This window comes from Ochotona princeps, chromosome 15, assembly GCF_030435755.1.
Source record: "Ochotona princeps isolate mOchPri1 chromosome 15, mOchPri1.hap1, whole genome shotgun sequence".
NCBI lineage: Eukaryota > Metazoa > Chordata > Mammalia > Lagomorpha > Ochotonidae > Ochotona > Ochotona princeps.
The window spans coordinates 53,496,609-53,524,011 of record NC_080846.1 but is presented as its reverse complement, the minus strand read 5'-3'; the positions used below and the strand labels follow the sequence as shown (position 1 = coordinate 53,524,011).

Sequence of the window (27,403 nt, the reverse complement as noted above, 5' to 3'; positions counted from 1 at the left end):
AGGACATTGAGAGATTAATAGTTTGTCATTTGAAAGACTTGTACATGTGTGTATTATAAATAAATGACTTTAGGTTAGATACCACATGTTTGCCTTAATTTAAGATGATATGATGTTATATAAAACACGTTATGTATGTTATGTTATCTGTTGTGCATAAACTAAAATTGAAATGTCAATGAGGTGGTCACAGAATGTGGTTAAGAACTCGCATTTATTTTTAACATATTGGTTACCCATTACTATGTCAATTAATTCCATAATGATGTAAATTTTTGCTGATGGTATGTTGGAGCTTTTAATTGATAGGGATGATACTCTGCTGGCTCTGTCTTCAGACCAGAGAGGGTATACCTAAGAAGCCGTTGAACTTGACGGGACAATAAGATGGTGGACTCTATGTTTAGTATATGCTTGCAATGAGGGAATCTCAACTGAACTTGAACTGTGGTTATGCAACAAGGTGGAGGAATCCACCATGGGGGGAGGGTTTGGGGAGGGGTGGGGAGAACCCAAGTATCTATGTAACTGTGTCACATAATACAATGTAATTAGTGAATAAATTAAAAAATAATTTAAAAATATATAAATGACTTTATAAAGATAATTTCTATTAATAGGTGCCACAGTAGCAGCTTGCCAGGGAAGTATAGGAAGGTGTGAAAGGGTGATGGCTACCAAGGTAACCAGAGGAGGGCGGAGTCTGCCTCCAACCAGACCTGGGATGGATGGTGGAATTCTGGCCGGCCCCTCAGGCAGTGAGACCACCGTTGCACTAATGAGGGGCACAGACCCATATCCCCCCACCAATAAGGGTCGAGGCGACCCCGTTTCGGCTTCTGTGTCAAGCAGAGTTTAAAAAGCCCTTTCCTCCTCTGCAGCCCACTCCTTCACATCTGTCCTTTCTGCTGCCTGGGGAAGGGAAGCCCGTGACCGCGCTTCCCTGAAATAAAGGCCATCTGCATTCTTTTCATATATTTGGCTGAGTTATTCTTTCCCTCCTGGTCGGCGAATCTAACATTTTGGCGAGCGGCGAATCTAACAAATGGCAAGTTAAAATACTAAATGTTTGTGCTCACTGAGCGCATTGCCTTCTTGTCATTTCTTTCCCCTTTTTCAACCCCTGGGCTATCTCTGTAGGAAATCACCGCACCGTAAGAATTAAGGATTAAGTAGACCACGAATCGGATGATTCCTTTGTATCAACTGTCCAGATCGGGCAGAACCACCGAGACAGGATGGCGACCAGAGGCACAAACTGGGAGTGACCGCACAGGTACGTACGGGGGTTCTTTTCTTTTGGTATAACTGAACTGTTGTGGAACGAGATAGTAGCAACAGCTATAAAATCTTGCAAGTATGTTTAAAAACCACCATATTGAAGAGTTTAAATGGTGATTTTATGTTAACGTGAATGATATCTCACTAAAACATTGCAAAAGGTCCCATGTTCATGGTGAACATCTGTTCTTTCCTTCCAATAAATACTCTTCTTTCTTCCCTCAAAAGGCAAAATAAGCAATTCTGTTAAAACTAATAAAATACTACTGATAAAACAGTCACTACAAGAGGCAGGAAAGTTCCCAAAGACGTTGCTGGCTGGTAACATTAGGAAAAGTTGGTGTGAGGCGGAGATGAGCCTCAGGAGAGCGAAGTCAGGGCTGGACAAGGCAAGGGTTCCAAACGAAGCCAGGGAGGATTTAGCTGCAAGGGAAAAGGGCAGGGCAGAGAGAGAAGGGCCGGGGGGACATCTCCTGATCCTAGTGCCCATGCCCAATGAATGAACAAATAGTGAAGTGAAGGGTTCAGAACACATACTGTGTAGTTGGTTGAACTGCTTTGTTTGGACACAGCTGCTTGGTACTTGGCCATTCGATCCTTTATGGAAGTTTCTGAGAGGCGTGGAAGTTCCAGATTTCGCCTACCCTCGTTTTTCTCTAGGTTGAATGCCGACGATGACGACTGGCCTGGAAGCACATGAATAACAGGCTTTGTAGGAAGATCAAAGAAGGTGCTGGTGTGGTGGCACAGCCTCTAAAGCTGCTGCCTGCAGCGCCGGATCCCACACATGCTCTGGATGGTGTGCCAGTTATCACTCTTTTGATCCAGCTCCCTGCTAAAGGCCTAGGAAAGCAGAGGAAGGTGCAAGGGCTTGAGTCCCTGCACTCATGTGGGAGACCGGAAAGAAAGTCCTGGCTCAGCCCTGACTGCTGTGGCCATCTAGGGGAGTGACCCAGTGGGTAGAAGATTGTTTCTCAAAGGCAGATTAACAGAGAGAAGGAGAAATGAAAAGAAAAATCTTCCATCTGCTGATTCACTCCCCAAGTGGCCACAAAAGCCAGAGCTGAGCCAATCTGAAGCCAGGAGCCAGGCACTTCTTCCAAGCCTCCCACATGGGAGCAGGGTCCCAAGGCTTTTGGCTGTTCTCTACTGCTTTCCCAGGCCACAAGATGAGAAGTGGAGCAGCTGAAACATGAACTGGAGCCCTTAAGGGATTCCAGTGCATTCAAGGTGATGACTTCAGTCACTACGCTACCATGCCAGGCCCTAAATAAGTAAATCTCTTAAAAAAGAAAAAGAAAAGAAAAGAAAAAGGCCTGATGTGGTAGCCCAGTGGTTAATGTCCTTGCCTTGCAAGTGCTGGGATCTCATATGGGTGCTGGTTCGTATCCTGGCTACTCCACTTTCCTTCCAGCTTCCTGTTTGCCACCTGGGAAAGTTTTAGAGGAAGGTCCAAAGCCTTGGAACCTGCACCCATGTGGGAGACCTTGGAGAAACTCCTGGCTCCTGGCTTCGGATTGGGTCAGCTCCAGTGGAAGATCTTCGTCTCTGTCTTTCCTTCTCTCTGTATGTCTGGCTTTCCAATAAAAATAAATAAATCTTACAAAAAAATTATCCTCCCCCCATAAAACCCAAATTGGATTCAAACGGTTCAAAGATTCTACATTTTTGACTTCTGAAATCAAAGGGCTCATTTCTTCCCCTAAAAGTACAAAGAAGAAAATTAGGAATAGAATCATCATTTCTAAGATAGTATTCGCTTACACTCTTAACACCAAAAAAAGAAACCTTCAACATATTTGATCCCTGTATATTCTAAACTATGGTTAATTGAAAATCAATGCAAAAGATACATGAGATTTCAATGCTGTCTGTTTCTTTACAGCCAACAGGATTTGCGACTGATTATGTGACTGAAGAGAGGGCAGGATAGTGGAAGTGCTCGCAGGTGCTCAGCACTTGCCCAGGGGACCACGATGGGACGTATCTGACCCCACAGCTATCTGAGAGCTGCTTCTCAGCCGCCAGCTCTTCAAGTTCATCCACATCAGCCTGGGTGACGCTCTTTTGCTTTGAGGTGAGGTTTTTCTCTTGGCCAAGCAACTTGAACTTGGCCATGACTACGGCCTCAGCCACAGGTTCCTTGTTCTGCAGGTTGGTGCAGAGGCACAGGATGCCTTGGCCAGTGTGAACCCAGGTCGCTGTGCCCTGGGGCTTTCCAAAAGCATTCGGCACACCTGTGTGGAGCCTGTCAGGGCTGGCGCAGAACAACACCTTGTTAATGTGGATGACATGGAAGGCTGGAGACCTACTTGGATATGAAAGCCATCTTTGCCACAGCTTTTTATAATGTACTGATTGGAAGAAATACAGAAAGCCTCCAGGGCTTCAGAGGAGACCTGCTCATGTATATCTGACACCATGCAGCCACACAGTGGGAACCCATCTGCTTTCGTCTTCTTCTGACTCAGACAGAAGGTCCTTGGCATTAGCACATTAGTGCTTGGGCACTTCGGTGTACTTCTTGTTCTTACAATGCTGGTAACACTGGGTAGGTTGGCAGCCCATGCTGACACGAAGCTTTTTGGTGGCACACTGAATGAAAAAAAAAGCCTCAATGCTTAAAAAAATTTTTTTTGGATATGTGTTTTTAAATATTTATTTGAAAGGCACAGCTACAAAGTGCGGAAGGAGAGGGGGGAGAGAGAGCCTCTATCTGCTAGTTCACTCCCCAGATGGCTGCAACAGCAGGGACTGGGCCAGATCAGGCAGGAGCCAGGAGCCTGTAACTCCACTGAGGTCTCCTATGTGGGTCACGGGGATCGAAGCACTTGGGCCATCTTCTGCTGCTTTCCTAGGCATGTCAGCAGGAAGCTGCATCATAAACAGAGCAACTGGCACTGCTCATATGGGATGAGTTCATAAGGGATGCCAGCATTGCAGGAGATGGCTTAAGTTGCTGTGCCATAATACTGCCTCCCACATTCTGCTTCAATTGCAGTTTTTTTTATTACTAGGAGGCCTATGATTTCCTGTATTATTATTTTTTTTCTTTCGTGAGGAACCTATACAGGTCCCCTTTCAAACACAGTAACTCTATTCATGGTCTCATGTTACCCTTGGTCACAACAGATAATCATGATAAAGGATATAGTCCATGTATGAAAGCTCTCAAGCATGAGATGCTACGGAGGAGTCACTTACAACCCCTTACAGGTACCCTCTGGATAAGACAGGCTACCATTAACAAGAGTGAGCTGAAAATACTAGCAGAGGGGGTTGGTGGGATGGCTCACCAGGCTAATTATTTGCTGTGCAAGCATTGGCATCCCACATGGGTACTATTTCATGTCCCAGCTGTCCCATTTCCCATTCAGCAGAAGATGGACCAAATCCTTGGGACCCTGCACCCATATGGCAAATCCAGAAGACGCTCTGGGCTATGGATTAGTTCAGCTCTGGCCCTAAAGGCCATTTGGGGAGTGAACCAGTGATTGAAGTGGAGCAGCTAGGACATAAGCTGTTGCCCATGTGGGATCCTGGCCATTGAGCTGAGCCTGCAGGATCTCTGTGAAATCTTCCTTAAAACAACAACAACAACAACAACAACAACAAAACAAACAGGGCTCAGTGCAATAGCCTAGTGGCTAAATCCTTGCCTTGCATGTGCCAGGATTCATAAAGGCATTGGTTGGTGTCCCAGCTGCTCCACTTCCCTTCTAGCTCTCTGTTTGTGGCCTGGAAAAACAGTCAAGGACGGCCCAAAGCCTTGGGACCCTGCACCCATGTGGGAGACCTGGAAGAAGTTCCTGTCTCCTGGCTTCGGATTGGCTCAGCTCTAGCTGTTGCGACAATTGGGGAGTGAACCAGCAGACAGAAGATCTTTCTTTCTATCTCTCCTTCTCTCTATAAACCTGCCTTTCCAGTAAAAGTAAATAGATCTTAAAAAAAAAGAAAGAAAGAAAAAATAGAAGTTGGAGCAGTGGCATATCAAGCTAGCCCCCACCCTGTGACTCTGGCATCACATACTGTTGCTGGTCGGACCCCAGCTACTCTGCTTCTGGTCCAGTTCCCTTTCAGAGACCTGGAAGAAGCTCCTGGCTCCCAGCTTCTGATCAGCTTAGCTCTGGCGATTGTGGCCACTTGGAAGACCATCACTCTCTCTCCTTCTTTGTAAAAATCCATCTTCCTAATTAAAAAAATAAATCTTAAAAACAGTAAATAAACGGAAATAAATCTTTTAACATGTTAGCTTTGAGTCCACAAGGCATGTCCAAGAGGACCTCACCCATAGTGACCTCTGCTTACCTGGGCTCATCTCCAAGTCATCCAGAGAACAGCTGTTTTCAGAGATCCTCCTTCCACCTGAGCTTCGGCCACGGGCCCAAAGATTCTGTTTGGAAAACAAAACCCAGTGCTAAGTGTCGCATAGAAGACATGAAATCTTGCTGCAATGATCAGAAAGGAGGCTTATACGTTTCCTTTATAAAGAAAATCCAGAGAATATCAGACATGTCTCAGAAGTTAAAAATAAAGGCACTATAAATATGAAACACCGATGCCATGGAAACAACTCCAGGGGCAAGTGTTGTGGCGCATCAGGTTAACAGCTGTTAAACACTACCACATATCATGTCAGAGTGCTGGTTGGAGTCTCTGCAACTTCACGCTTCTGATCTGCCTTCCTCCTAATGCATCCTGGGAGGCAGCAGGTGATGACACCAGTGGCTGGGTCCCTGCCACCCATGTGGGGGCCCCAGATGGAGTTCCTGGCTCCTAGATTTAACCTGGTCCACCCCTGGTTGTTGCGGACATTTTGGGGAGTGAGCCAAATCTCTGTTGCTTTGTCTGTCCTTTAGATAAAATTAAACTAAGGAACAAAACAAAAAAGACTCCACAGGGGTAATGCTGTCAGCCAAGAATCACTACCCAACGACCTTAACCAGCTAGGGCCGTCATTTAGATCATCACAGACAGGAATCGTATCTGGCCCCAAACTGCTGAGTCTTGATGGAAGCATTTGTGGCTCCTCTTCCCCATCCCTGATAATCTTTGCTCCTACTGTCTTTGTTCATGTATTCTACCTTGTGCTTTTTTTTTTAAATGCCTGCAAAGGGCAGGAATGGGCTGGGGCCAAAGTCGGGACTCAGTCCAAGTCTGCCACATGAGTGTCAGCTGGAATCCAGAGCCGGAGCTCAGATGTGAATCCAGGTGTTTCTGTATTGGAATATGTACATCTTAAGAGCGAGACCAAATGACTGCCACCGTGTTACCATTTCAACTGGTTCTGTGTCAGCATTGAACCCACTCTCTCTGATGTGGCCATGACCCCAAACAATGCAAAGTAATTATCCTCAAAATATGAATCAATTTTACTCTCCTATTCAATATGCTTTCCCAAATTTCCAATCACTCCTTGAGTTTAATCTAAAGTATTTGCTATGTCACAGAAGGTCTGTTCTGGACCTGGTCCTTCTGACCCAGTCAATTCCCTGATGTTCTCAGTCTCTGGGAACAGAAAGTTGCTGTGAAGACCGTGGCGCTGTGAGTGAGGCTCTCTCCAGCAGGATTACCCTGTTGATGGGCAAATGCCTGTCCCTTCAAGGATCTAGACTAATCTCACTGCAATGCCCATCAGACCAGCATGTAGCCTCTACTACACGACTGGGCTCACAGAGGGCAGAGACCACACCTTCCCATTGGCACCTACAGGATTTACAGAAAAGAAGGCGGCACAGATTTGGAATGAAGCATTCCGCGGGTACATAATTTGCTACATAAATCCTTTTCCTCTCTAAGCTGGATCTCCAGGAAGGATGACAAACGACCAGGTGTAAGAGTGGGAACGTGCTTCCCATGCAGGCAGTGCTCTGCAGACTGCAAGAACATTCCAAGAACCCAGCAGACCTGTTGGGAAAGGCACAGTATAAGGACAAGCGTGCTCCCTGCTGGCCTTATGACAGGAAGCAGAGTGGCTGTGACGGACAGACGAAGCTGACGTTCTGGAAAAAGCCTGAAACCACAGGGAGATTGTGCTGAGGCTTGCACGTGTGGAGCCCACATGCAGGACAGTGTCAGCTCTTAAGAGATGGAAACATTTCAAACTGGGAGGCGATGAGAGAAGTGGCCAAGTGATCCTGTTCTAATCTTCATCTTCCGTTTTCTTAGGAAGAAAAGAAAACCTTTCTCCACTCCTGTGGAGACATTTTTAAGCTTAAAAATAAATAACGCTGGAAAGCCACACGAAGCACGTGAGGTCACAGACAGCCCCACAGCACATAGGGCGTGTAGCGTGTTTATTCAGCTTGGAACAGGAGCCTCTAACTGAACGCTGTCATTCCAATCTCATTGCTCCTAGATCTCCTGGAGTAGGTGAGAGAGCTAAAATTCACTCTGACAGATGGAACATGTGCCTCCTTTTTGAATTAAATTTTAGTAAATGGCGATTAAACCATTCAGTTCAGTAGATCAATTAACTTGGAAGTAAAACCTAAAATGAACTGTATTTTTATATCTTAAAAACAAACAAACAAACAAAAAAACCCCGAAAAGACCCATACTCCTAAGGAGATAGGAAATATGTTACTCCAGCAGCCGGAGCCATGGTGTAGCACAGTAAGCTTCTACCCGCAGCGCCAGCATCCCATTTGGGCACCAGTTCCAGTTCTGGCTGCTCCATTTCCAATCAAGCTCCCTATTTATGCCCTAGGAAAGCAGTGGCAGGTGGACCAAAGCCTTGGGACGCTGCACCCGCATGGAAGAAGCAGAAGTCCTTGTTCCCAGCTTTGACCAGTCCAGCTCCAGCTAATGTGGCAACTTGGGGAGTGAACTAGTGGATAGAAGATTTCTGTCTCTTCTCTTTCCGCAACTCTGCTTTTCAAAAAGAAGATACACATACACACGTATACACATGTATGCATACACACATATATGTATACACACATATATGTATACACACATATATGTATATTTTTTAAAAAGGAAGAAATTAGGACCAAGGGTTGGTTTGCTTATATGATGCTAATAAGAACTAAAACTAAAAATTTCAGCATACATATAGCTTATTTTATCTTTATTCAGCTTTACAATTTACATTATTTAGAAAAGATTTATTTATTTTGTTGGAAAGGCAGATTTAGAGAGAGAAGAAGAGACAGAAATATCTCCCATCCACTGGTTCACTCCTCAAATGGCACAAAAACAGCCAAAACTGAATTGATTTGAAGTCAGGAGCCTCTTCTGGGTCTCCCACGCGGATGCAGGGTCCCAAGGAGTTGGGCCGTCCTCGACCGCTTTCCCAGGCCACAGGCAGGAAGCTGGGTGGGAATTGGATCAGCTGGGACACAAACTGCCACCCATATGGGATGCCAGCACCTGGAGGTGGAGGATTAGCCAGTTAAGCCAATGCACAGACCCTTCCACAAACTGAAGTACTCTCACAGACTCTAGAAAAATGAAAACATAACCAAAAACTTGTATACAAATGTTCACAGGATTATCCCCAGGACCCCAAAAGTAGAAACAATCCACCTGTGTATAGTCCACACCTGTGTAGGGGATCCAGGACTCCTGGCTCCCAGCTTCAAATTGGATTGGCTCAGCTCCGGTCGTTGCGGTCATTTTAAAAACTATTTATTGTTATTGGAAAGGCAGCCAGAAGAACTGAGCCAATCTGCAGCCAGAAGACAGGAGCCTCCTCTGGGTCTCTCACGCGGGTGCAGGGTCCCAAGGCTTTGGGCCGTCCTCCACTGCTTTCTCAGGACACGAACAGGGAGCTGGATGGGAAGTGGAGCTGCCGGGACCAGAACCAGCGCCCATATGGGATGCCGCTGCTTGTAAGGGGAGGATCAGCCAGCTGAGCTATAATGCTGGGCCTTATTGCAGTCATTTGGAGGATCTCTCTCTCTTCCCCCTTCTCTTTCTGTAACTCCGGCTTTTTAGTAAAATAAATACAATCTTTATATATATCTCTTTAAAAAGTTTAAAAAAAGCCTTTTGATCCCATAAGAGTATCAATACATAGAACTAATTTTTTTAAGTGTTATAAAAATGAGTGAACATAACTCATTTGATCTTAGAGGAAAAAAAGAAGCAACACATCTGGCACTCAGTTACACTGGCCCTGAGCCTACATGATGTGACGCGAGCCCAGCTGAAGCACTGTGCACCACTTGCAGCTCCTTTCCACTGCCCAACCACTCAGATATCAGGAATAACAAGATCTCATGTGTATTTGAGATTAATTTTATGAGTGGCTATCTGAGGTACAGGAAAAAGGAGAGGTTTCCTCCAATAATTCCCAAGGACATAGAGAAAAAAAAAAAAACAAAACCCCAAACATATAACAGAAATTTTGATACCAAAGTACTCTTCTTTAATAGACTTTCATTACATTTCAGTTCTTTTTTTTTTTCTCAGATTCTTGAAGGAGCCTTTTCATAATCTAACATGAAAAGAGAAAAGTCAAGACACTGTAAGACTTTCTGGAATGTGCTGTCTGGGTCTTACTCCACCCCTGGAGTCCTCCTTCCTGGGGAGCTGACTGTGAATGCCCCTGAAACACTCGGCAAACCCGCAGACCCAAGGCAGTGAAGTGCTCCAATATGAGGATCAGAGTCCGGGACTTTGGGCCAGCAGTCTGTAGGATTTCCTAGCCCTTACAGCTTTATTTTCGGGGGGGGGGGGGGCGGCGGGAATTTCTCTTTACAAGCTTATTCTCTTGAGTTTTGGCACCTAACAAATAAATGCTGATTTCCAATACTGTAATTGACTGAGAAATGACTCTGCCACTTCCTTTAACCTTTCAACTCTCCCATCCTCCAGAGTCAAGGGGACGGGGATTGTAGGCTTTTACGGGGAAAACAGGACTGTGCTGAACTAGACATGGGATCAAGGGGTGGGAAGGAGAGTTAGCTTTAACTTCTCAAAGGATGCAGAGATAAAAATGCCTTTCTTTAGGTATCCTCTTGGGAAAAAATTAAAGCTCATTTATGTAAAAATAATACCGAAAAAGCATTTCTCTCTTACGGGTAGGATTTTCCTGCACTTTCTATACCTCTAAGCTTTCGCTAAAAATTATTCTCACAATTAGGGAAAAAAAAAAGAGAGACAATACTTTGTATCTACAACATAAACCAGTAAGAACGGTAAAGCCAAATGCTGATGAAGCTTTGGACAGTGTGTGTTCCGGCTGCGCTAGTTATAAAACAGCATAATCCTTCAGAACAAGCTGATTATAAGGGAGAAGAATATTTCATGAGTTACTCAGCATCTTTAGACCAGGATACTAACACTTTGGCAATACAGCTCAAAGAAAATGAACAAGTAAAAACAGATTTGAAAGGCAGAGGGAAACAAACAGGGAGAGAGACTCATTTTTCACTTGTTGATTCATTCCCCAAATGCCTGCAACAGCTGGGGCTGTGCCAAGCGGAAGGCAGGAGCCTAGAACCCGGTCTACCTGTCAGAGGCCGACTCTCAAGTACTTGGACCATTCTCCACTGCCTCCCAGGCACACAGCAGTACGCTGGATCAGAAACAAGGAGTAGCTGGGACTCAAACCAGCATTCTGCTACGGGATGTGGATGTCCATGCTATGGTTTAACCTACTGTGGCACAAAAGCTTCTTATTGTGCTAAAAAGTAATCCAATTATTAGGGAATGATTAAACTGCATAATGAAATATTACATTGCCATAAGAGGATAACTACACGTATTAGTTAGATCCATAGGAAGATGTATATAAAAAAGACCAGCTGGGACCCTGCGCAGTAGCCTAGTGGCTAAAGTCCTCACTTTGCACACGCTGGGATCCCACATGGGTGCGCTGATTCATATCCTGCAGCCCCGCTTCCCATCCAGCTCCCTGCTTGTGGCCTGGGAAAGCAGTTAAGGACAGCCCAAAGATCTGGGACCCTGTACCCGTGTGGGAGACCTGGAAGAAGCTCCTGGGTTTGGATCGGCTCAGCTCTGGCCTCACAGGCCATTTGGGGAGTGAACTAGTGGATGGAAGATCTTCCTCTCTGTCTCTCATTCTCTGTATAACTGACTTTCCAATAAAAACAAATCTTAAAAAAAAAAGAAAAACAGATCAGCCGGGGTTAATCCTCAGCTTAGCAGTTAAGACGGTGATTGAATGCCCACATTCCACGTCCCAGTATCTGGATTGGAATCCTGGCTCTGCCTCCTACTAACGCCTACCCTAGGAGGTAGCAGGTGATGTCCACCAAGGCTGCGGACTCTATCGAGTTTCTGGTTCCTGATTTCAACCTGGCCCAGGCCCAAGCACTGTGGGCCCTTGCGGAGTGAGGGATGAGAGAGATCTGTGTTCTTCTCTTTCTGTATCTTCCAAATAAAACTAGAAATAAACCCCACAAAACAATGTACAGTAACTAAATCCACTTGAAAACCAGTTGTGCATGGTGGCTGCTACGGTACAGCATATTAAGCTACTGCTTGAGACACTCATGTCCCATACTGGAGTGGCTGGTTTGAGTCCCAGCTACTTCACTTGGGATCTAGCTTCCTGCTAATGTGCCAGGGACGGCAGAATATCTTGAGTAATTGCCATCCATGTGGGAGCCCTAGAAGGAGCTCCTGGCTCCTCACTTTGGTCTGGCCTCGCCCTTCCTGTTGAAGGCATTTGGGGAATGAAGCAATAAATGAAACACTGATTTTCACATTCTCTCTTTTCCTCCCTCCTTCCTTCCTTTCTCTCTCTTCCCCTCATCGCCTTTAAAATAGACAAAGAAGGGCTTGGCAGCGTGGCCTGGCGGCTAAGGTCCTTGCCTTGATCCCATATGGCTGCTGGTTCTAATCCCGGCAGCTCCACTTCCTCTCTATCTCTCCTCCTCTCAGTATATCTGACTTTGTAATGAAAATAAAATAAATCTTTAAAAAAAAATAGACAAAGAAATAGACATATCTTTTAAGAAAAAGTTATATAATAGTGAGAATAAAAAATGATCAACTCCGCTGTATAACTGACACGAGTTCTTTTTTTTTTTCTGGTTTACTTGACTTTTTCTTTTTGGTTTATTCACTATGTGTTTAGAAGAGTGTTGAGTTTACATGATAAGAATAACAGGGTTAGGGCAGGCAAATGGCTTAGCAACTCGAGTATCCATCTTCTAAATTGGAGTACCTATGTTTGATATCTGGAAGAGGGCATTTGAGGACTGGATCAGCAGATGTAGGAACTGTCTCTCTTTGCTTCTCAAATTAAAAAAAAAAAAAAGAAAAAGAAAACCCAAATTTGCACAACCTTCAAATTGCTGCACAAATCTCTTGTATTTCAATAAATTCTCCTTATTCTTTTCATTAAGTACAAAATGTGGGAAGATAGAGATAAGAATTACTGCCTTTGACAGCACAGCTGTTAATATGTTTTTAACTCTTCCCAGTTCATTAAATTTCAAAGTTATATAGGGCCCTGGCCAGTTGTTTTGATTCAGTTGCAATAATATCCATAGAGACAGTGCTATAGGGCATGTGACAAGTTACACAACTCCAGTCCTTGTTCTGCTGTTAATCAGCCACATGACATTGCATATATTGGTTTACTTCCCTAACTTCAGCTGTTTCCATCTATAAAACTGGATTTATAGTATCCAAGCTGCCTGTAAGCAGTGCACTGGATTAAATAACCTCTTAAAGTCCCTCACAATTCTAGAATCTTTATGTCAACAAGCTTGATGGGAATTTCTCGCACGCTATAACTCATTGATGGATGAGAAGACCAGAGGAAGTGACTGTAACACATTCTTATGGACAAACACCTCTGCTGTCTAATCTAGTAGTGAATCCAGCAGCTGGAAAACAAAGGTGGTGATCTTCAGGAGGTGGGGGAGGAAATGAAGGATTTGATGTCTCAAACTGAGGTATGTCAACTTGGCCTAGACACTAGCTTATCCCCTGACATCGCTCTTCAACAAGCTTTGTTGTAATGAAACTAACTAGAAACAGGCAAGTAATTAGCTGGTATGAAAATGAGCAGAGATGGGCCCGGCATGGTAGCTTAGTGGCTAAAGTCCTTGCCTTGCATGTGCCGGGATCTCATACGGTTTGTGTTCCGGCTGCTCCGCTTCCCATCCAGCTCCCTGCTTGTGGCCTGGGGAAGCAGTTGAGGACAGCCCAAAGCCTTGGGACCCTGCACCCACATGGGAGACCTGGAAGAAGCTCCTGGCTTTGGATTGGCTCAACTCTGGCCACTTAGGGAGTGAACCAGCGGATAGAAGATCTTTCTCTCTGTTTCTCTTTCTCTCTGTAAATTTGACTTTTGAATAAAAATAAATAAATCTTAAAAAAAAAAAAAAAAGAAAAGAAGCAGAGATGACTGCTCTCCAGCCAGCACACCAAGCCATTCAGGACAATAAATGGTGAAAAAATACCAGCGTTCTTGGATTGGTATCTTTAAAACCTAACTTATGCTATTGTGTGGTATTCATAAGCAATGTACTTACGGACAGACATCAGAGCAATATCGAGGCTGTCCTTCCAATTATAGACAAAGTTTTGAACCATAGATGAATATACTAAATCAGCCAAAAAAGGTTTCCATGTGATATATGCAAAGTGGGTATTGATAGGTAAAAAAGATACGTTTTACTACATTTAACAATAATATGCAAAACCAATCATCCATATATATTTTTTAAATCCAGGAGGCAGAGATCTCTGTTTGCTAGTTTACTTCCCAAATACCTGTAAGAGCTGGGCTGGGAGCCAGGAACTTGACTCAGGTCTCCCATGTGGGTGGCGGGGCACCCAATTACCTAAACTACCACATGTTGCCTCCCTGGGTGTACATTCACAGGAAAGTGGAATGGGAAAATGGAGTTGGGATCTAAAGCCAGACCCTGTGATTTGGGATACTGAGTGCTGGGCCCGATGATGGGCACAGGCAGCTAAGCTTTGAAACACTAGCAGCATTATCTACTTGGGGTTAAATCTTAGGTTAATTTGCGAGTTCTGATTTGCTGACTAAAGATACATTGCCCTATGTTAGGAAGTCATACTAGGCCTAACAGTGATATTGACAGTTAAATCCTTTTTATTCCTTGAGTTCAATGTAAAATTATGACCGTAACTATACATATTAATTCTGAACATCCCTGGAGTTATACTCTTGGTGGACATGCACCTGTCTACCAGGAAGGGCCACACAGAAGCAGCCATTTGAGAATGCCCATGACCTACAGAGAAGCAGGGGCTCAATTCCTGGGTCTGGCTCCTGACTGCAGGCATGGACTTCCTGCCATCCATATAGAAGACCTGACTTGGCTCAGCTCCTGGCCACTGCAAGTATCTGGGGGATGAACCAGCAAATGGGGACCGGCATGTGCTCACCCGGCCCTGGCTGTTGCAGTCATCTGGGGAACAAACTGTGGATGAAAGATCTGTTTCTTCTTTCTTCTGTGTCATTCTGTCTTGTGAGTACAACACATAAATACTGAAGACGTAAACAAGGACAGGATAAACTGCTTCTTTGGATGCAGATTATAGATCAGTTGTCCATGCACGGAATATTTGACTTTAGCTTTCTTTTGTAGTCTCTTCATGGTCCCCTCTGCTACGCCAACACATCCATACTGTCACACACCGTGTTAGGTAGAATGAAATACCAAGCTTCACTTTTGGAAACTTACGAGGAAAACCACAAAAATGTTGGACTAGCTGGGGAAAAGATGCTTTTATTCTGATGCCAGTAAAACTTTTCTCAGTACTTTAATGTTATATCCATACCTACGATCCTGACACTAGCGGGGAAGCTGAGGGGCTGGAGTCTAAGCACAGACAAGCAGCAAGCAGGATGGGGCAAGGTGAACTGTCATTGCTATCATACATACTTCTATCTTATCTGAAAGTACTGAGTCACCTTTAAAACATATACATTCAAATCAATGAAAATATGATTAATTGAAAGCATTAAAATAAACCATGGACAATGGAAAAAAGAAAAGCGAGAAAGAAACATAGTTGGAATTTTATTAATTTGTGAATGAATTTCTCATTCCTTCCTCCTTAGTGTTTATGTATCTTGGGATTTGGGGGAAGAGCCATTCTCCTTTATTTATCTTCTGTATCTTTATCTAACTCCTCTCCTGCAGGAAGGAAACTCTGCACGAAGCAGCAGTAGCCAGGACCTGTGCGGAAGAATCCAGGGCAGCCAGCCCTCCAGCCTCACTTCCTGGAGCTACTCAATGCGTTCACTCTGCTCTAAGGAAAGGGTAATAATTCAAATTGAATATGATTACAGAAAGAAGCAATCCAAATATTTGGTCCTTATTTTCCTTTCCAAGGATCGTGGTCAACCAAATTACATCCTTGGGAACCCAAGGACAGAGCCCTCAGCAGCCTTTCATAAGTTCCTTGTTTTGTTTGGTGATTTCTGGGAAGGGGATTACAGGTGCTTAACTTCTAAGGTCTCTAAAGCTTAAGGATGCAAATGTCAACAGTACTTGGATATTGTTTATAACCTGTTGATGACCAATTCTTTAAAAAAAAAAAGATTTATTTATTTGAAAGGAAGTGTCAGAGAATGAGCAAGAGAGAAAACTTCTGTTGGTTCACTCCCCAAATGTGTACAGTAGCCAGAGCTGGGCCAGCCTGGAGTCAGAAGCCACCAACTCTATCTGGGTCTCCCACATAGGTGGCAAGGGTCCAAGTGCTCAGGCTGCTGTCTTCCAGGCACAATTAGTAGGAGGTTAGATTGAAAGTTGAACAATGGGGCCCGGCACAGTAGCCTAGTGGCTAAAGTCCTCATCTTGCACGTACAGGGCAGCAGTTCTAATCCCGGCAGCTCCACTTCCCATCCAGCTCCCTGCTTGTGACCTGGGAAAGCAGTCGAGGATGGCCCAAAGGTTTGGGACCCTGCACCTGCGTGGGAGACCTGGAAGAAGCTCCTGGCTCCTGGCTTCGCATCAGCTCAGCTCTGGCTGTTGTGGCCACTTGGGGAGTGAATCAGGGGACAGATGTTCTTCCTCTCTGTATCTCCTGCGCTCTGTATGTATGTCTTCTTTCTTTCTCTCTTTCTTTCTTTCTTTCTTTCTTTCTTTCTTTCTTTCTTTCTTTCTTTCTTTCAAGAAAGAGGAGCAGTGGGGACTTGAGCTAATTACTGACATGGAATGCCAATGTAGTAAGTGACAGCTTAACGTAATGTGCCACAACGCCAGCTCTGATCAGGTCCTTTTTCATAAACTGATTCCCAGAATAGTTACCTCAGCTACCTAAAACCCAGATCAACACACAAATAAAATTAGGAGGGCTTGTGCTGTGGTACAGTGTGTTAAGCCTACCAGTGACACCGGCATTGTATAAGAGTACCAGTTTGAGTCCTGGCTGGTCCACTCTGATCCAGCTCCCTACTAACCTGCCTGAGACAGCAACAGAGGATGCTGATCGAACTGGTTTGGCCTCAGTCACCCGAGTGGAGACCAGGATGGAGGTCCAGGTTTCTGGCTTTGGTCTGGTTCAGCCCCGGCCGCTGGTCCATTTGGGGGTGAGGCAGTGGACAGGAAATCTCTGTCCTTCTCTCTAACTCTGCCTTTCAAATAAATAAATGAATCTTAAAATCCAAGTTAAAAAAAACCTGATCTCTACTGTTTCCAACATGGATCATGGTGCTTGCTCAGAAGCACCTAAAAAAACAAAAGGTAGATTCCTTGAGCAGTGCATTAAGTCATAAAGTAATTCAACAATCAGGAAGCTAAAAAGGGCACCCCCACACAAAAACCCAAACCTAAAAAAGCCCAGGGGACTCTCGAGTTCCCTCCACCTTCCCATCTTTCCGCCATCAGATTGCCCAGTGCCGCCAGGAATCGTTGCAACAACCCCTGCTTCGACCAGGCACACGCAGGTTTGTTCCGAACCAACTCTCGCTAGGCGCTTTTCAGAAAAAACAAAGTCTCTCGCCAGATCCTCGCGCATACTCAGCATTTCTGCCTGTTGCGGTCCCGGTCATTTCCTACCTCGGGCCAGTTTCGACATGCAGCAGCCTTTTGCACTGAATTCGCATTGTGTGTGCTGCTATGACATCAGCCATCCTTCCCCTGAGCGGGGTCTGAAGGACCAGCCGCACAATGGTGCTTTGAGTCTCCACAAAGCCCCTTCCTCTGGGTTTAGGATTTCTGACTATTTTTTTCCTTCCATTTAAAATTCTCTCATTTCAATTAAATAAGATCATAAAGGGAGAAGAGGGAGCAGGCAGGCCTAGGAGGACTAAAAACTGAGAGGGAAGAGAGTGGAGAAAGGTGATAAAACTGCTTCGTGGTAGTGTCTCTTGCCAGCGGGTTTCAATGTTAAAGCTGAGGGCAAGCTGGATTGTGGAGAAGGGCTCTGGCTTTACAAACCTTCACAGATTCTTCCTCTCCCCCAAGGGGTGCTTCTCTTACATTCAGGACAACACCAAAGGCGCTAAAACTGGGGGCTACAGGATGAGTTAACTTTTTGTCTTTTTTTTTTAATCTCAGAGAGGATGCGTTCTCCTATTGCTTCACAAAAAGAGGGACTAGGGCCAAATATTTAGCTTGTAAAAAATTCGGCCGTCCCATCAAGATGGAATCTGCAGCCAATGATGGCTTCATTCTCCACTACATCTGTTTATTTCATTATAATGACTGTTGTAACTAACCATCCCTGTGTACAAAGCCAGATATGTAGGAAAGTATGAGAAAATTGGAAAAATTGACCAGCCCTGCGGCCCCTGGATTCTGTTGTAAGTCACCAGCATGTGTAACTCATTTTCTAGTTAAATAATGCCCTCTGGGGATTCGCTCTGCAATCCACACGGAAGATCAGATTTCATTAGCAGTTGCAGGAAAACGCAACCCCGTGCATTTGCAAGTTAAAACCTCTGAAAGCTACAGCCAGTCTGGCTATCTTCATGGGTTTGTTCTGGGAGAGGATTTTAGCCGATAGAAAACATTTGTTGGAAGGCAAAGACAGGAAGTTGAGATGACGAGAGGGGATTCAGTGAGCAGAGAGACCACTAAGCCTCAGTCTGCAGCCGTGTCCTGCACAGAGCCAGACTCAGCAGTAATTGCACCACCCCAGGCTACAAATGACAGCAGGCACAGGAAGACGCATTAAAAGGGCAAGTCTTCATTTTCGGATAACTAACTTGAATTTCAGCCTGTGCCTGAATTAACATGAAACAGAGTCGGAGACTTAACAAATCTGAGCACCTACAGAAGTCATGCACCCAGCTGGAATCACAAGACAGGCTGAACACACACTTGGACCCTGTTCCAGCTGTCCAGCGAGGGCAACAGCTTTGCTTCCTACCGGAGTTGCCTTTCTCAGGTTTTAACCCCAGCCCGTTCTTACCTTCGTTTGGGCTGATTCGCCTTTGTCAAACATCATCTTCAGCCTGTTCAGTGGAACGTTGTATTTCTCTATCTTGCCCGAAACTTCTGTGTTTTCACTGATCTCAGGCTTTTGTACTTCCTGCCTGGACTCTCCCAGACAGTTTTCCATCTTTCTGCTTTCTGTTGCGTGGGCCTCACAGTCCTCGATGCGGTGAGAGAGGGCTTCAGGAGGTGATGCCCGACGCAGCCGGTCCGCTCGGAGCCCAGGGGCAGAGGCGCTGGCTTCGGTGGCAGGGTGGCCGGCTCTGTGTCTGCTCTCGGCGCTGCTGCCCCGCGGCGGGTCTGTGTGGGCCTCGGCCGGGTTCTCCCACTTCTTCTTCAACACAGTCAGGGTCCCCTTTCTCAAGTGCGGGGGGAAGCTCTCAGGGTTCTAGACGGAGGAGAAGTAAGCGCCAGTTACGACTTGCCTGCGGGAACCTTCCAGCATGTTGTTCTTTGTGAAATGAAAGTTGAAACTGCAAGCTGCAGCTGCTCCCCTGGCCGGTTCAGACAGCTGTGAACAGTTACAGCCCAGCCACATGGAGAAGGCATCCACCCGGGAGAGGGAGAGGGGAAGACACACAAAGTCAGGAGCGGCAGCAGGAAGTGAGAAAACAGGATGGCCTTATAAGGACAAAAGGAGAAGAAAAGCGAGCCCAGCTCTAATGATAGTTATTACTGTGCAGAGTTTTATTCCAAGATCCCTGCGGAAAATCAGAGAAAGCAAAATGCCAGGTGTTTTCAACACTAACTGCGCATTCATGAAAGTTCATCAGACTCCAAAATTACGTGAATTCTCTTTTGCTTTTCTTTGCACAAGACAAAGACACGAGAGCTGAGTGGGAGCAGCCCTGATCCCTATGGAGCGTGGCGCTGAGAGCTGCCACTATCAGGGCCGACTCAAAGTTAGCACTCTTTTACACTTATATTCGACATACTTTACATGCACATAAACACATGATAGTTTTACATATGGATTTGATTCTCTACCTGTTTCATCTGTGGATAAATTCTCAATGAAAATTCACAATTTTGTCAGGCTCCCTGGCTGAGGAATATGCAGGTACTCTGTGAGAACACAGTCACCAGGATCAATGCGCACACACTTAGCCATGCAAGAGTCCACTCTCACCGGGGCCACAAATGGAATTAGTTTATGCACGTCAAGACAGATTGCAAACAACCCTGGAATTGCCACAGTTGTCCCCTAGTCTAGGAAACACGCCCACTGACATAAAATTGTCACGTACTTTGAGAGTACTCCGAAAACATTGAAGAGCCCCACCTTCCCGATAAACTTCAAACTCTGATACTTTCCGATCCTCCATTCCCGTGAGCTGTATCTCCTGCCGCAGTCAGTTCAGAATGAAAGGACAAACAGCCCAGGACTGAAAGACTTCGGGGAATTAAACAGGATTAGCAGCTATATTGGGAATTAAGTCTCTCACCCTATTACTCTACTCAATACATTCTGTGAGCCACTTCATCAAGTGGCAACAAGGCTTGGGGGTGGAGGGGAAGTGACAGAAAACAGCTGCTTGATTCTGGTGTTTAAATCTTAGCTTCCAAGATGACTCACTGGGAAAAGCATGTATGGACCAGAGATAGAGAGGCAGAAGTTTATGTCCGGAAACAAAGATAGCTCCAGGCGTGGGCTTAGCTGTTACAACGCTGTTAAGACACCAAACATCCTACATTGTAATGCTATTTTCGATGCCTGGTTCTGGCTCCCCCAAATGACTGCAATGACTGAGCTGAGCTGATCCTAAGCCAGAAGCCAGGAGACTCTTTCGCATCTCCCAGGTGGTAGCAGGGGCCCAAGCACTAGGGTCACTCTGCTGCTTTTCCAAACCATAAAAGCAGGGCTCTGGATTGGAAGTAAAGCTGCCGTAACTCAAACCGGCACTCATTTGGGAGGCCGGCATGGCAGGCAGAGGCTTAGTTAAATACCTCACCGCACCAGCCCCAGCATGCTCTTTAATTAAAGGGCTCTTTTGTCTTGGGGCAGGCATGTGTTGCAGTGATGCCACTTGGGATAGCCTCATCCCCTGTTCGAACGCCTCCTGGGTTCAAGTCCCAGCACCGCTCTGGCTGCTGCTTCCTGCTCATGCAGACCCTTGAAGGCAGATGACGGCTCAAGTACGTTAGTCTCTGACACTCACGTGGGAGACTCGGATAGAATTCTAGTCTCTCGGCTTCTACCTGGCCCAGAGCTGCTTGCAGTGGGCATCTGGTGACTAAACCAGCATAAGGCAGAGCTCTCAAAAAGCAGAAAGGAGCTCTGAAGAGCACAAGTTTACAGATGCTCGAATGGGGCAAGAAGAAGGGGAAGGAAGGGCAATGCTATATGGCTTGACAGTACCAAGGGGTCCCCTTAAATCACTCCTGGGGGTGTTGCCCAGGCCATGCCTGTTGCCCCAGGCATTAAGGAGCCAAAGCTGAGGATGAACCAGAAGGCACAGAACAGAAACAACAGGTAAGGGGCTGCATTGTGGCACAGTAAGTTAAGCAGCTCCCTCCCTGGCAGCCTTTGTGGGTGCTGACTTGAATGCAGCTCCCTGCTAAGGTACCTGGGAAAACAGAAGATGACCCAAGAACTTGGGTCCCTGCCACCCATGTGGGAGATGCAGATAGAGTTCTAGGCTCCTGGCTTCAGCCTGGCCGCCGTGACCATTTAAAGGAGCAAGTCTCTGTCTGTCTCTGATTCTGCCTTTCAAATAAACCCATCTTAACAAAAAAGCAGCAGCTAAGAGCAGGTTGGAGAACACCATTAATGTGTATAAGACGAGACAGCTTAGATTACCACTGGATAATGGGTCACCCATATTTATCTTCTACCATGAACATGTAGCCGAGTGACCTTGGGTAGCTTTTTAAATTTCTGGGTAACACTATACAGAATGCTGTAGAGAGAAAAAAATGTGACTATATCAATGTATGCAGTGTGGTATTTGACATGTCAGCACCCAGAAACTGGTGACAATTATTGTAAATGGGTGGCCCTTCCCACTCTTCCAGCCACACTTTTTTTTTGGAAGATTTATTTATTTTATTACAAAGTCAGATATACAGAGAGGAGGAGAGACAGAGAGGAAGATCTTCCATCCGATGATTCACTCCCCAAGTGAGTGCTACGGCCAGTGCTGTGCCGATCTGAAGCCAGGAACCTCTTCCGGGTCTCCCAAGCGGGTGCAGTGTCCCAATGCATTGGGCCGTCCTCAACTGCTTTCCCAGGCCACAAGCAGGGAGCTGGATGGGAAGTGGAGTTGCCGGGATCAGAACCGGCGCCCATATGGGATCCCAGGGCATTCAAGGTAAGGACTTTAGCCGCTAGGCTACGCCGCTGGGCCCCCAGCCACATTTCTTAATGGTGATCAATTAAATTCAGTGTCCAAAACCTGATCCTGGGTTATGGGCTCCAGTCTGAACTGTTTCCAGGCTAGTGGACAGAAAATAATGGGAAATGCCAGCTGGTGTTATTTGAATCAAGGCAATGTTTTTTTTTTTTTTTTTTTTTTCCCTAGGCTAAGGCAGCAGAAAGCCACGAAGGCTGAACGTTTTTAAAGGATGCGTCAGTTGCCATGCAACCTTTGCAGCCTCCTTTCTCTAAGTGATACCAGCTCTACACAGCTTAGTTGAGAACCTCAGCACATTCACCTCTGGCCCATAGTGGCTGTGTGAACCAGAGCCCATCCAGGACATGCAACTCAGTCCCCTTCCGGTAGGAGCATCTGACTTGGGGTGGGAATGAGTGGCACCCTTGTACTCTGAGATGCAGGGCCCTGGCTAAGTCCCTTCCCTTGTTTGGGCTTCAGTTACTCTCCGATCAAAGGATATTTAAATAAAGCTGGCACTGGAGTGCAGTCCCATTTTCTAGATTTATTACCATTTCTCTGGCCAGTCCTCAATTTTCTCTACAGACTTCTCTGTCCTTCTTTGACATGGTGGGGTCCCTTTGTTTTTAGGTTCTTGCACCAGGATCCCATATGGGCGCCGGTTCTAATCCCGGCAGCTCCACTTCCCATCCAGCTCCCTGCCTGTGGCCTGGGAAAGCAGTGGACGGTGGCCCAAGGTCTTGGGATCCTGAATACATGTGGGAGACCCAGAAGAGGCTCCTGGCTTCCGATCAGCTCAGCTCTGGCCATTGAGGCCAACTGAGGAGTGAACCAGTGGGTGGAAGATCTTTCTCTGTCTCTCCTTCTCTCTGTAAATCTGCCTTTCCAATTCAAAACAAAACAAAATAAATCTTAAAATTCTATCGAGAAAATTTATAGGCATCTTAAACTCATTCCTGACTGAAAGCTTTCATTTTTGCCCTTCACTCTTCAGCTATTTGCTATCCTAAAATCCTGATGAATGTGACAGTTCTCAAGTTACCAGCCAAGAGTGCTTGCTCTTGGGAGTAGTGTTGTATAGTAGGTGAAGCAGCTGCTTGTAACGCCAGCATTCCGTATGGTGCCTGTTCCTGCCTCAGCCACTCACTTCTGACCCACTGCTAACGCTCTGGAAAAGGCAGTGGAAGATGGCCCAAGTGCATGGGCCTCCCATGCTCTACGTGACAGACGCAGACGGAGCTCCTGGATTCTGACTTTGGTCTGGCTTTGTCCTGGCAGGTGCAGCCATCTGCGGGGATGGAACTGAATCGACAGATGGAAGAGGCCTGTTTCTGTTTTTCCCTCTCTCTGTAACTCTTTCAAATCAATAAAAAAAAAAATACTGCTTCCTCTGAAATACTCCTCCTGCCTCTGTCTTGACCTCCCATTGCTTAATTCCTATTGGCCACTTGGAGTTCAGTCAGGCACCACTTCCTCTGGGGAGCCTTCCTTGATATGGCATAACTGCACAGCTACAGGTCCCTCTTAAAATATGATATTTATCACATCTGGGCTTTCAGATTTGTCTTCCAGATTCTAGATACTTCCAAGCTAGCAGGGAACATATCTCACCCTTCTTATGTCTCAGCGCTGGCTTATTAGCAATGTTCCACAAATGACTGTCTATATTGCTGGTCTCAATGTCTCTCATCACTCTCTGTCTTGAACCAAATCCAGTTACCCCTTTAGCTGGCCACTCCCCAACAGTACAGGGTCATCCATGACCTTTGGGTTGCTGAATACAATTACCAATTCTCAGCTTACCCAGGTGTCCAACTTACTTAGAAACATTCTTGATTCGGCTCCCAGAACCCCATGCTCTTTTTCCTATGGTCACCTCCCCTTCCTCTTCTCTGCTGGTTCCTCCTTATCTCTTACAACACCTCTGAGCTCAGATATCAGACCCCTCTGCTCTCATCTATACTCCCTAGGTTCATCTCATACATGTCATGCCTTAAAGCACCAGTAACTCTTTGATCCAGGTCCATTTTATCTCCAGTTGCTTCTCTTCCAATTCCAGATTTGTATACCCAAGTTTCTACTTGACATTTCCACTTGGATGTGTTAGTAAAACACTTAACGGAACTTCTACTATTTCCCCTCCAAATCTGCTTTTATTGTAGTCTTTCCATCTCAATTAATGGTATTTTTAAAGTTAGTTTAACGATATTTAGACACAAAACGACATTGTTACCCTTCTTGGTTCTTCTATCTCTTATCTTCTGTCTTCCTACCACCAGTTATCACTTTCAATACTACCTGAGTCCAGCTCATTATCATATTGTTACAGCTATAATATGATATTATATATGATATCATATCATTACAAATGTCCCTTATATGGTTTCTTTTTTTAAAAAAAGATTTATTTTATTTTATTGGAAACTCAGAGAGAAAGATCTTCCATCTGTTGGTTCACTCCCCAAGTGGCTACAACAGCTGGGGCCTAGCCGGTCCGAAGCCAGGAACTTCTTCCAGGTCTCCCATGCGGGTCCAGGGTCCCAAGGCTTTGGGACGTCCTCGACTGCTTCCCCAGGCCACAAGCAGGGAACTGGATGGGAAGTGGAGCAGCTGGGACACAAACTGGCACCCTTATTGGATCCCGGCACATGCAAGGCAAAGACTTCAGCCACTAGGCTACCACACCAGGCCCCCTTATCTGGTTTCTATGCTTCTGCCATTGTTCCTCTAGTCTCTACCTCGTCAAAAATATGTCAGCAGCTAGCATTGTAGTGTAGTAGGTTAAGCCACCACCTGTAACACTGGCCTTCCATATTGGAGTGCTGCTCTGCTTTCCATATTCCTTCCTGCTAATGTGCCTAGGAAGGCAGCAGATGGTGGCCCAAGTACTTGCGTCCCTGTCACCCATGTAGGAAACCACGACAGAGTTCCTGGTGCCTAGCTTCAGCCTGGTCCAGATCTGTCTCTTTCTGTTACTTTACATTTCAAATACATAAAACTTAAAAAATATATAAAAAATAATAATTTAAGTCAGATAACATCACTCTTATATATACCCTCAAAAGGCCTCTTTGGGCCCGGCGGCGTGGCCTAGCGGCTAAAGTCCTCGCCTAGAACGCCTCGCATGTACCATATGGGCGCCAGTTCTAATCCCAGCAGCTCCACTTCCCATTCAGCTCCCTGCTTGTGGCCTGGGAAAGAAGTCGAGGACAGCCCAAAGCCTTGGGACCCTGCACCCATGTGGGAGACCTGGAAGAGGTTCCTGGTTCCCGGCTTCGGATCGGCGCGCACCAGCCTGTTGTGGCTCACTTGGGGAGTGCAACATCGGATGGAAGATCTTCCTCTCTGTCTCTCCTCCTCCTCTCTGTATATCCGGCTTTCCAATAATAATAAATCTTTAAAAAAAAAAAAAAGGCCTCTTTGCTTTCAGAGCTAATGCAAAGTCCTTCAGAATGACCCTAAATCTTTTTCTCTGTATTGTTCAAACACAGTAAGACAACTCTGTTCTTTCCTTTTTCTTTCTTTCTCTTTCTTTCTTCCTCTCTTCTCTCCCTTCCTCTCTCTCTCCTTCCTTCTCTCCCCCCCCCCCTTTGGAAGGCAGAGAGACAGAGAAAGCAATATACCCTCTGATGATACTGCAATTGGTTACAACAGCCGGTGCTGGGCCAAGCCAAAGCTAAACCAGAACTCCATCTCCCATGCAGGTGGCAGGGATCCAAATGCTCAGGTCATCATCCGCAGCCTTCCGAGGAAGGCAGGAAGCTGGATCAGAAACAGAATACCTGGTACTCACATTGGGCCTCTGATATGGGATGCTGGCACTGCAAGTAGCAGCTTGACACACTGCATCAGTGCATCAACACTTGTTCTGGTGTCCAGGCATTTGCACATGCTGTGCCTACTGCTAGTTCTTCTGCTTAGCTCATGTCCTCTGATAACTGGGACAATGTTTTCCTGTCAGAGGCCCAACACCACACTCCCTCGTTCTTTCCTTCTTAGGCTACGCACAGCACTAATCGTTCCTGACATTCCCACATGTGCACATGCGTGCACACACACACACACAATCACATATATACACTCGTCAACTCCATGAGGGCAGAGTTGTAGTCTCTATTTAGGGTCTCAAACAGTGCTTGGTGTGCAGCAGACATTCTTTGAAGTCCAGAGAAATGAATGTGTGAGTGAAAGAAGGAATGGGGGAGGAAAAGGTAGAAACGGGAAGGAGAGAGAAGGATAAAAGAGAGCAGCAGTTGAATGAAATCACACCAGCTTTTTTTTTTTCTTGTAATGCACCAGAGATCCATTTTCTAATTACAGAAAAATTATGCCAAGGCCCTGGTCAGTATTACCCCGTAGAGAGAAGAGTCTGACAGAAGCAAGTTATGTGCTAATTTAGACAGATGCTGAAAGCTTCCAGTAGCATGCTCTTCTAACGCCAGCCACATGAAAGAATTCCTGCCCAAGCAGATGAGCTCTTCCCTGCAAGACTAAATGGAAGAGGACTTCAAAAGGAGCACATTATCCAGCCCAGCAGGAAGTTTAGAAGCAGGGAGAGTAGAAAACTCTGAGAGTTTATTCTGGACTTTATCTTTTATGTATTTTGCTTCTAAGTAGACTGGATCAAGGAGTTTGCTTTGAATGAAGAACCTAGAGAATCGCAACAGTTGCATAGCTCATACTATTTGCATGCAGACAGGAACATTCCAGCCCTCTGCTTTGGAAAATAACGATGCCAGCCTAGGAAACACTGTGCTCCCGCTGAAGCACACGGTGGAGCCATTTTACTCCCCTCAGGCAAAGCACTTGACCTTATATGCTTCACTCAGCACAGGAGAGAAAAATGTGATTCAAAAGGAAAACCTTAGATCGGTGAAAAAGTGAGGTTGCCTTCACCTGGCACCAATTCACCCTGAGTACACGGCTCAGAGTCAGACCAGCAGGAACGCATGTCCAGCCTGGCCGACACGGAGGGTGCTAGGGCCTTGGTCGCCCGGCTGTGCCCTGGAGTTCCCACACCTCAGGGACTCCGAATACTTACGCTTCTCTTCTTTTCCATGTTTGCTTCTTCAGCTGCTTTTTGGTACCTACAAAGAAGGAGAGAACAAGGAATGTTCTTAAATTAAACTTGCATTTTAATTTCTCAATCTTTAAGAAACCATTTGTGCATGCCTCCTTCTGCTAGCAATTGTTCTTAACCAACTCCCCTGAAGGAGCAGCGAACCAGAACAGCCCCGTGGTTATTCCAGTCTTTCACCCTGTTACAACAAAAAGAGCCAGGTGCATAAGGCCAAATGCTAGCAAGAACAGCTGCAGGTGAGGCACGCATTTGGACCAGCAGTTCAGACACTGGCTGGGACACCTGCATTCCACACTGCAGTGTGTGGGTTCTAGGGCCTTGGCCTCTGCCACCTACAGAAACAACGTGGATCGACTTCCTCG

The 27,403-nt window shown here is 45.8% G+C and overlaps 1 protein-coding gene across 3 annotated transcripts in view; it reads right to left on the bottom strand.

The window, feature by feature from the left end:
• LIMA1 (LIM domain and actin binding 1) overlaps nt 1-27,403 on the bottom strand; it is a 62,807-nt gene that overhangs the window by 22,258 nt on the left and 13,146 nt on the right. For all 3 annotated transcript variants that reach the window (XM_058673095.1, XM_004598970.4, XM_004598969.4), the window contains exons 2-5: nt 27,003-27,048; nt 18,607-19,017; nt 5,590-5,674; nt 1,819-1,967 (exon numbers count right to left, since the gene is read on the bottom strand). In XM_058673095.1, the coding sequence (XP_058529078.1) occupies nt 1,819-1,967; nt 5,590-5,674; nt 18,607-19,017; nt 27,003-27,048 (691 nt within the window). The remainder of the gene's footprint in view (nt 1-1,818; nt 1,968-5,589; nt 5,675-18,606; nt 19,018-27,002; nt 27,049-27,403) is intronic.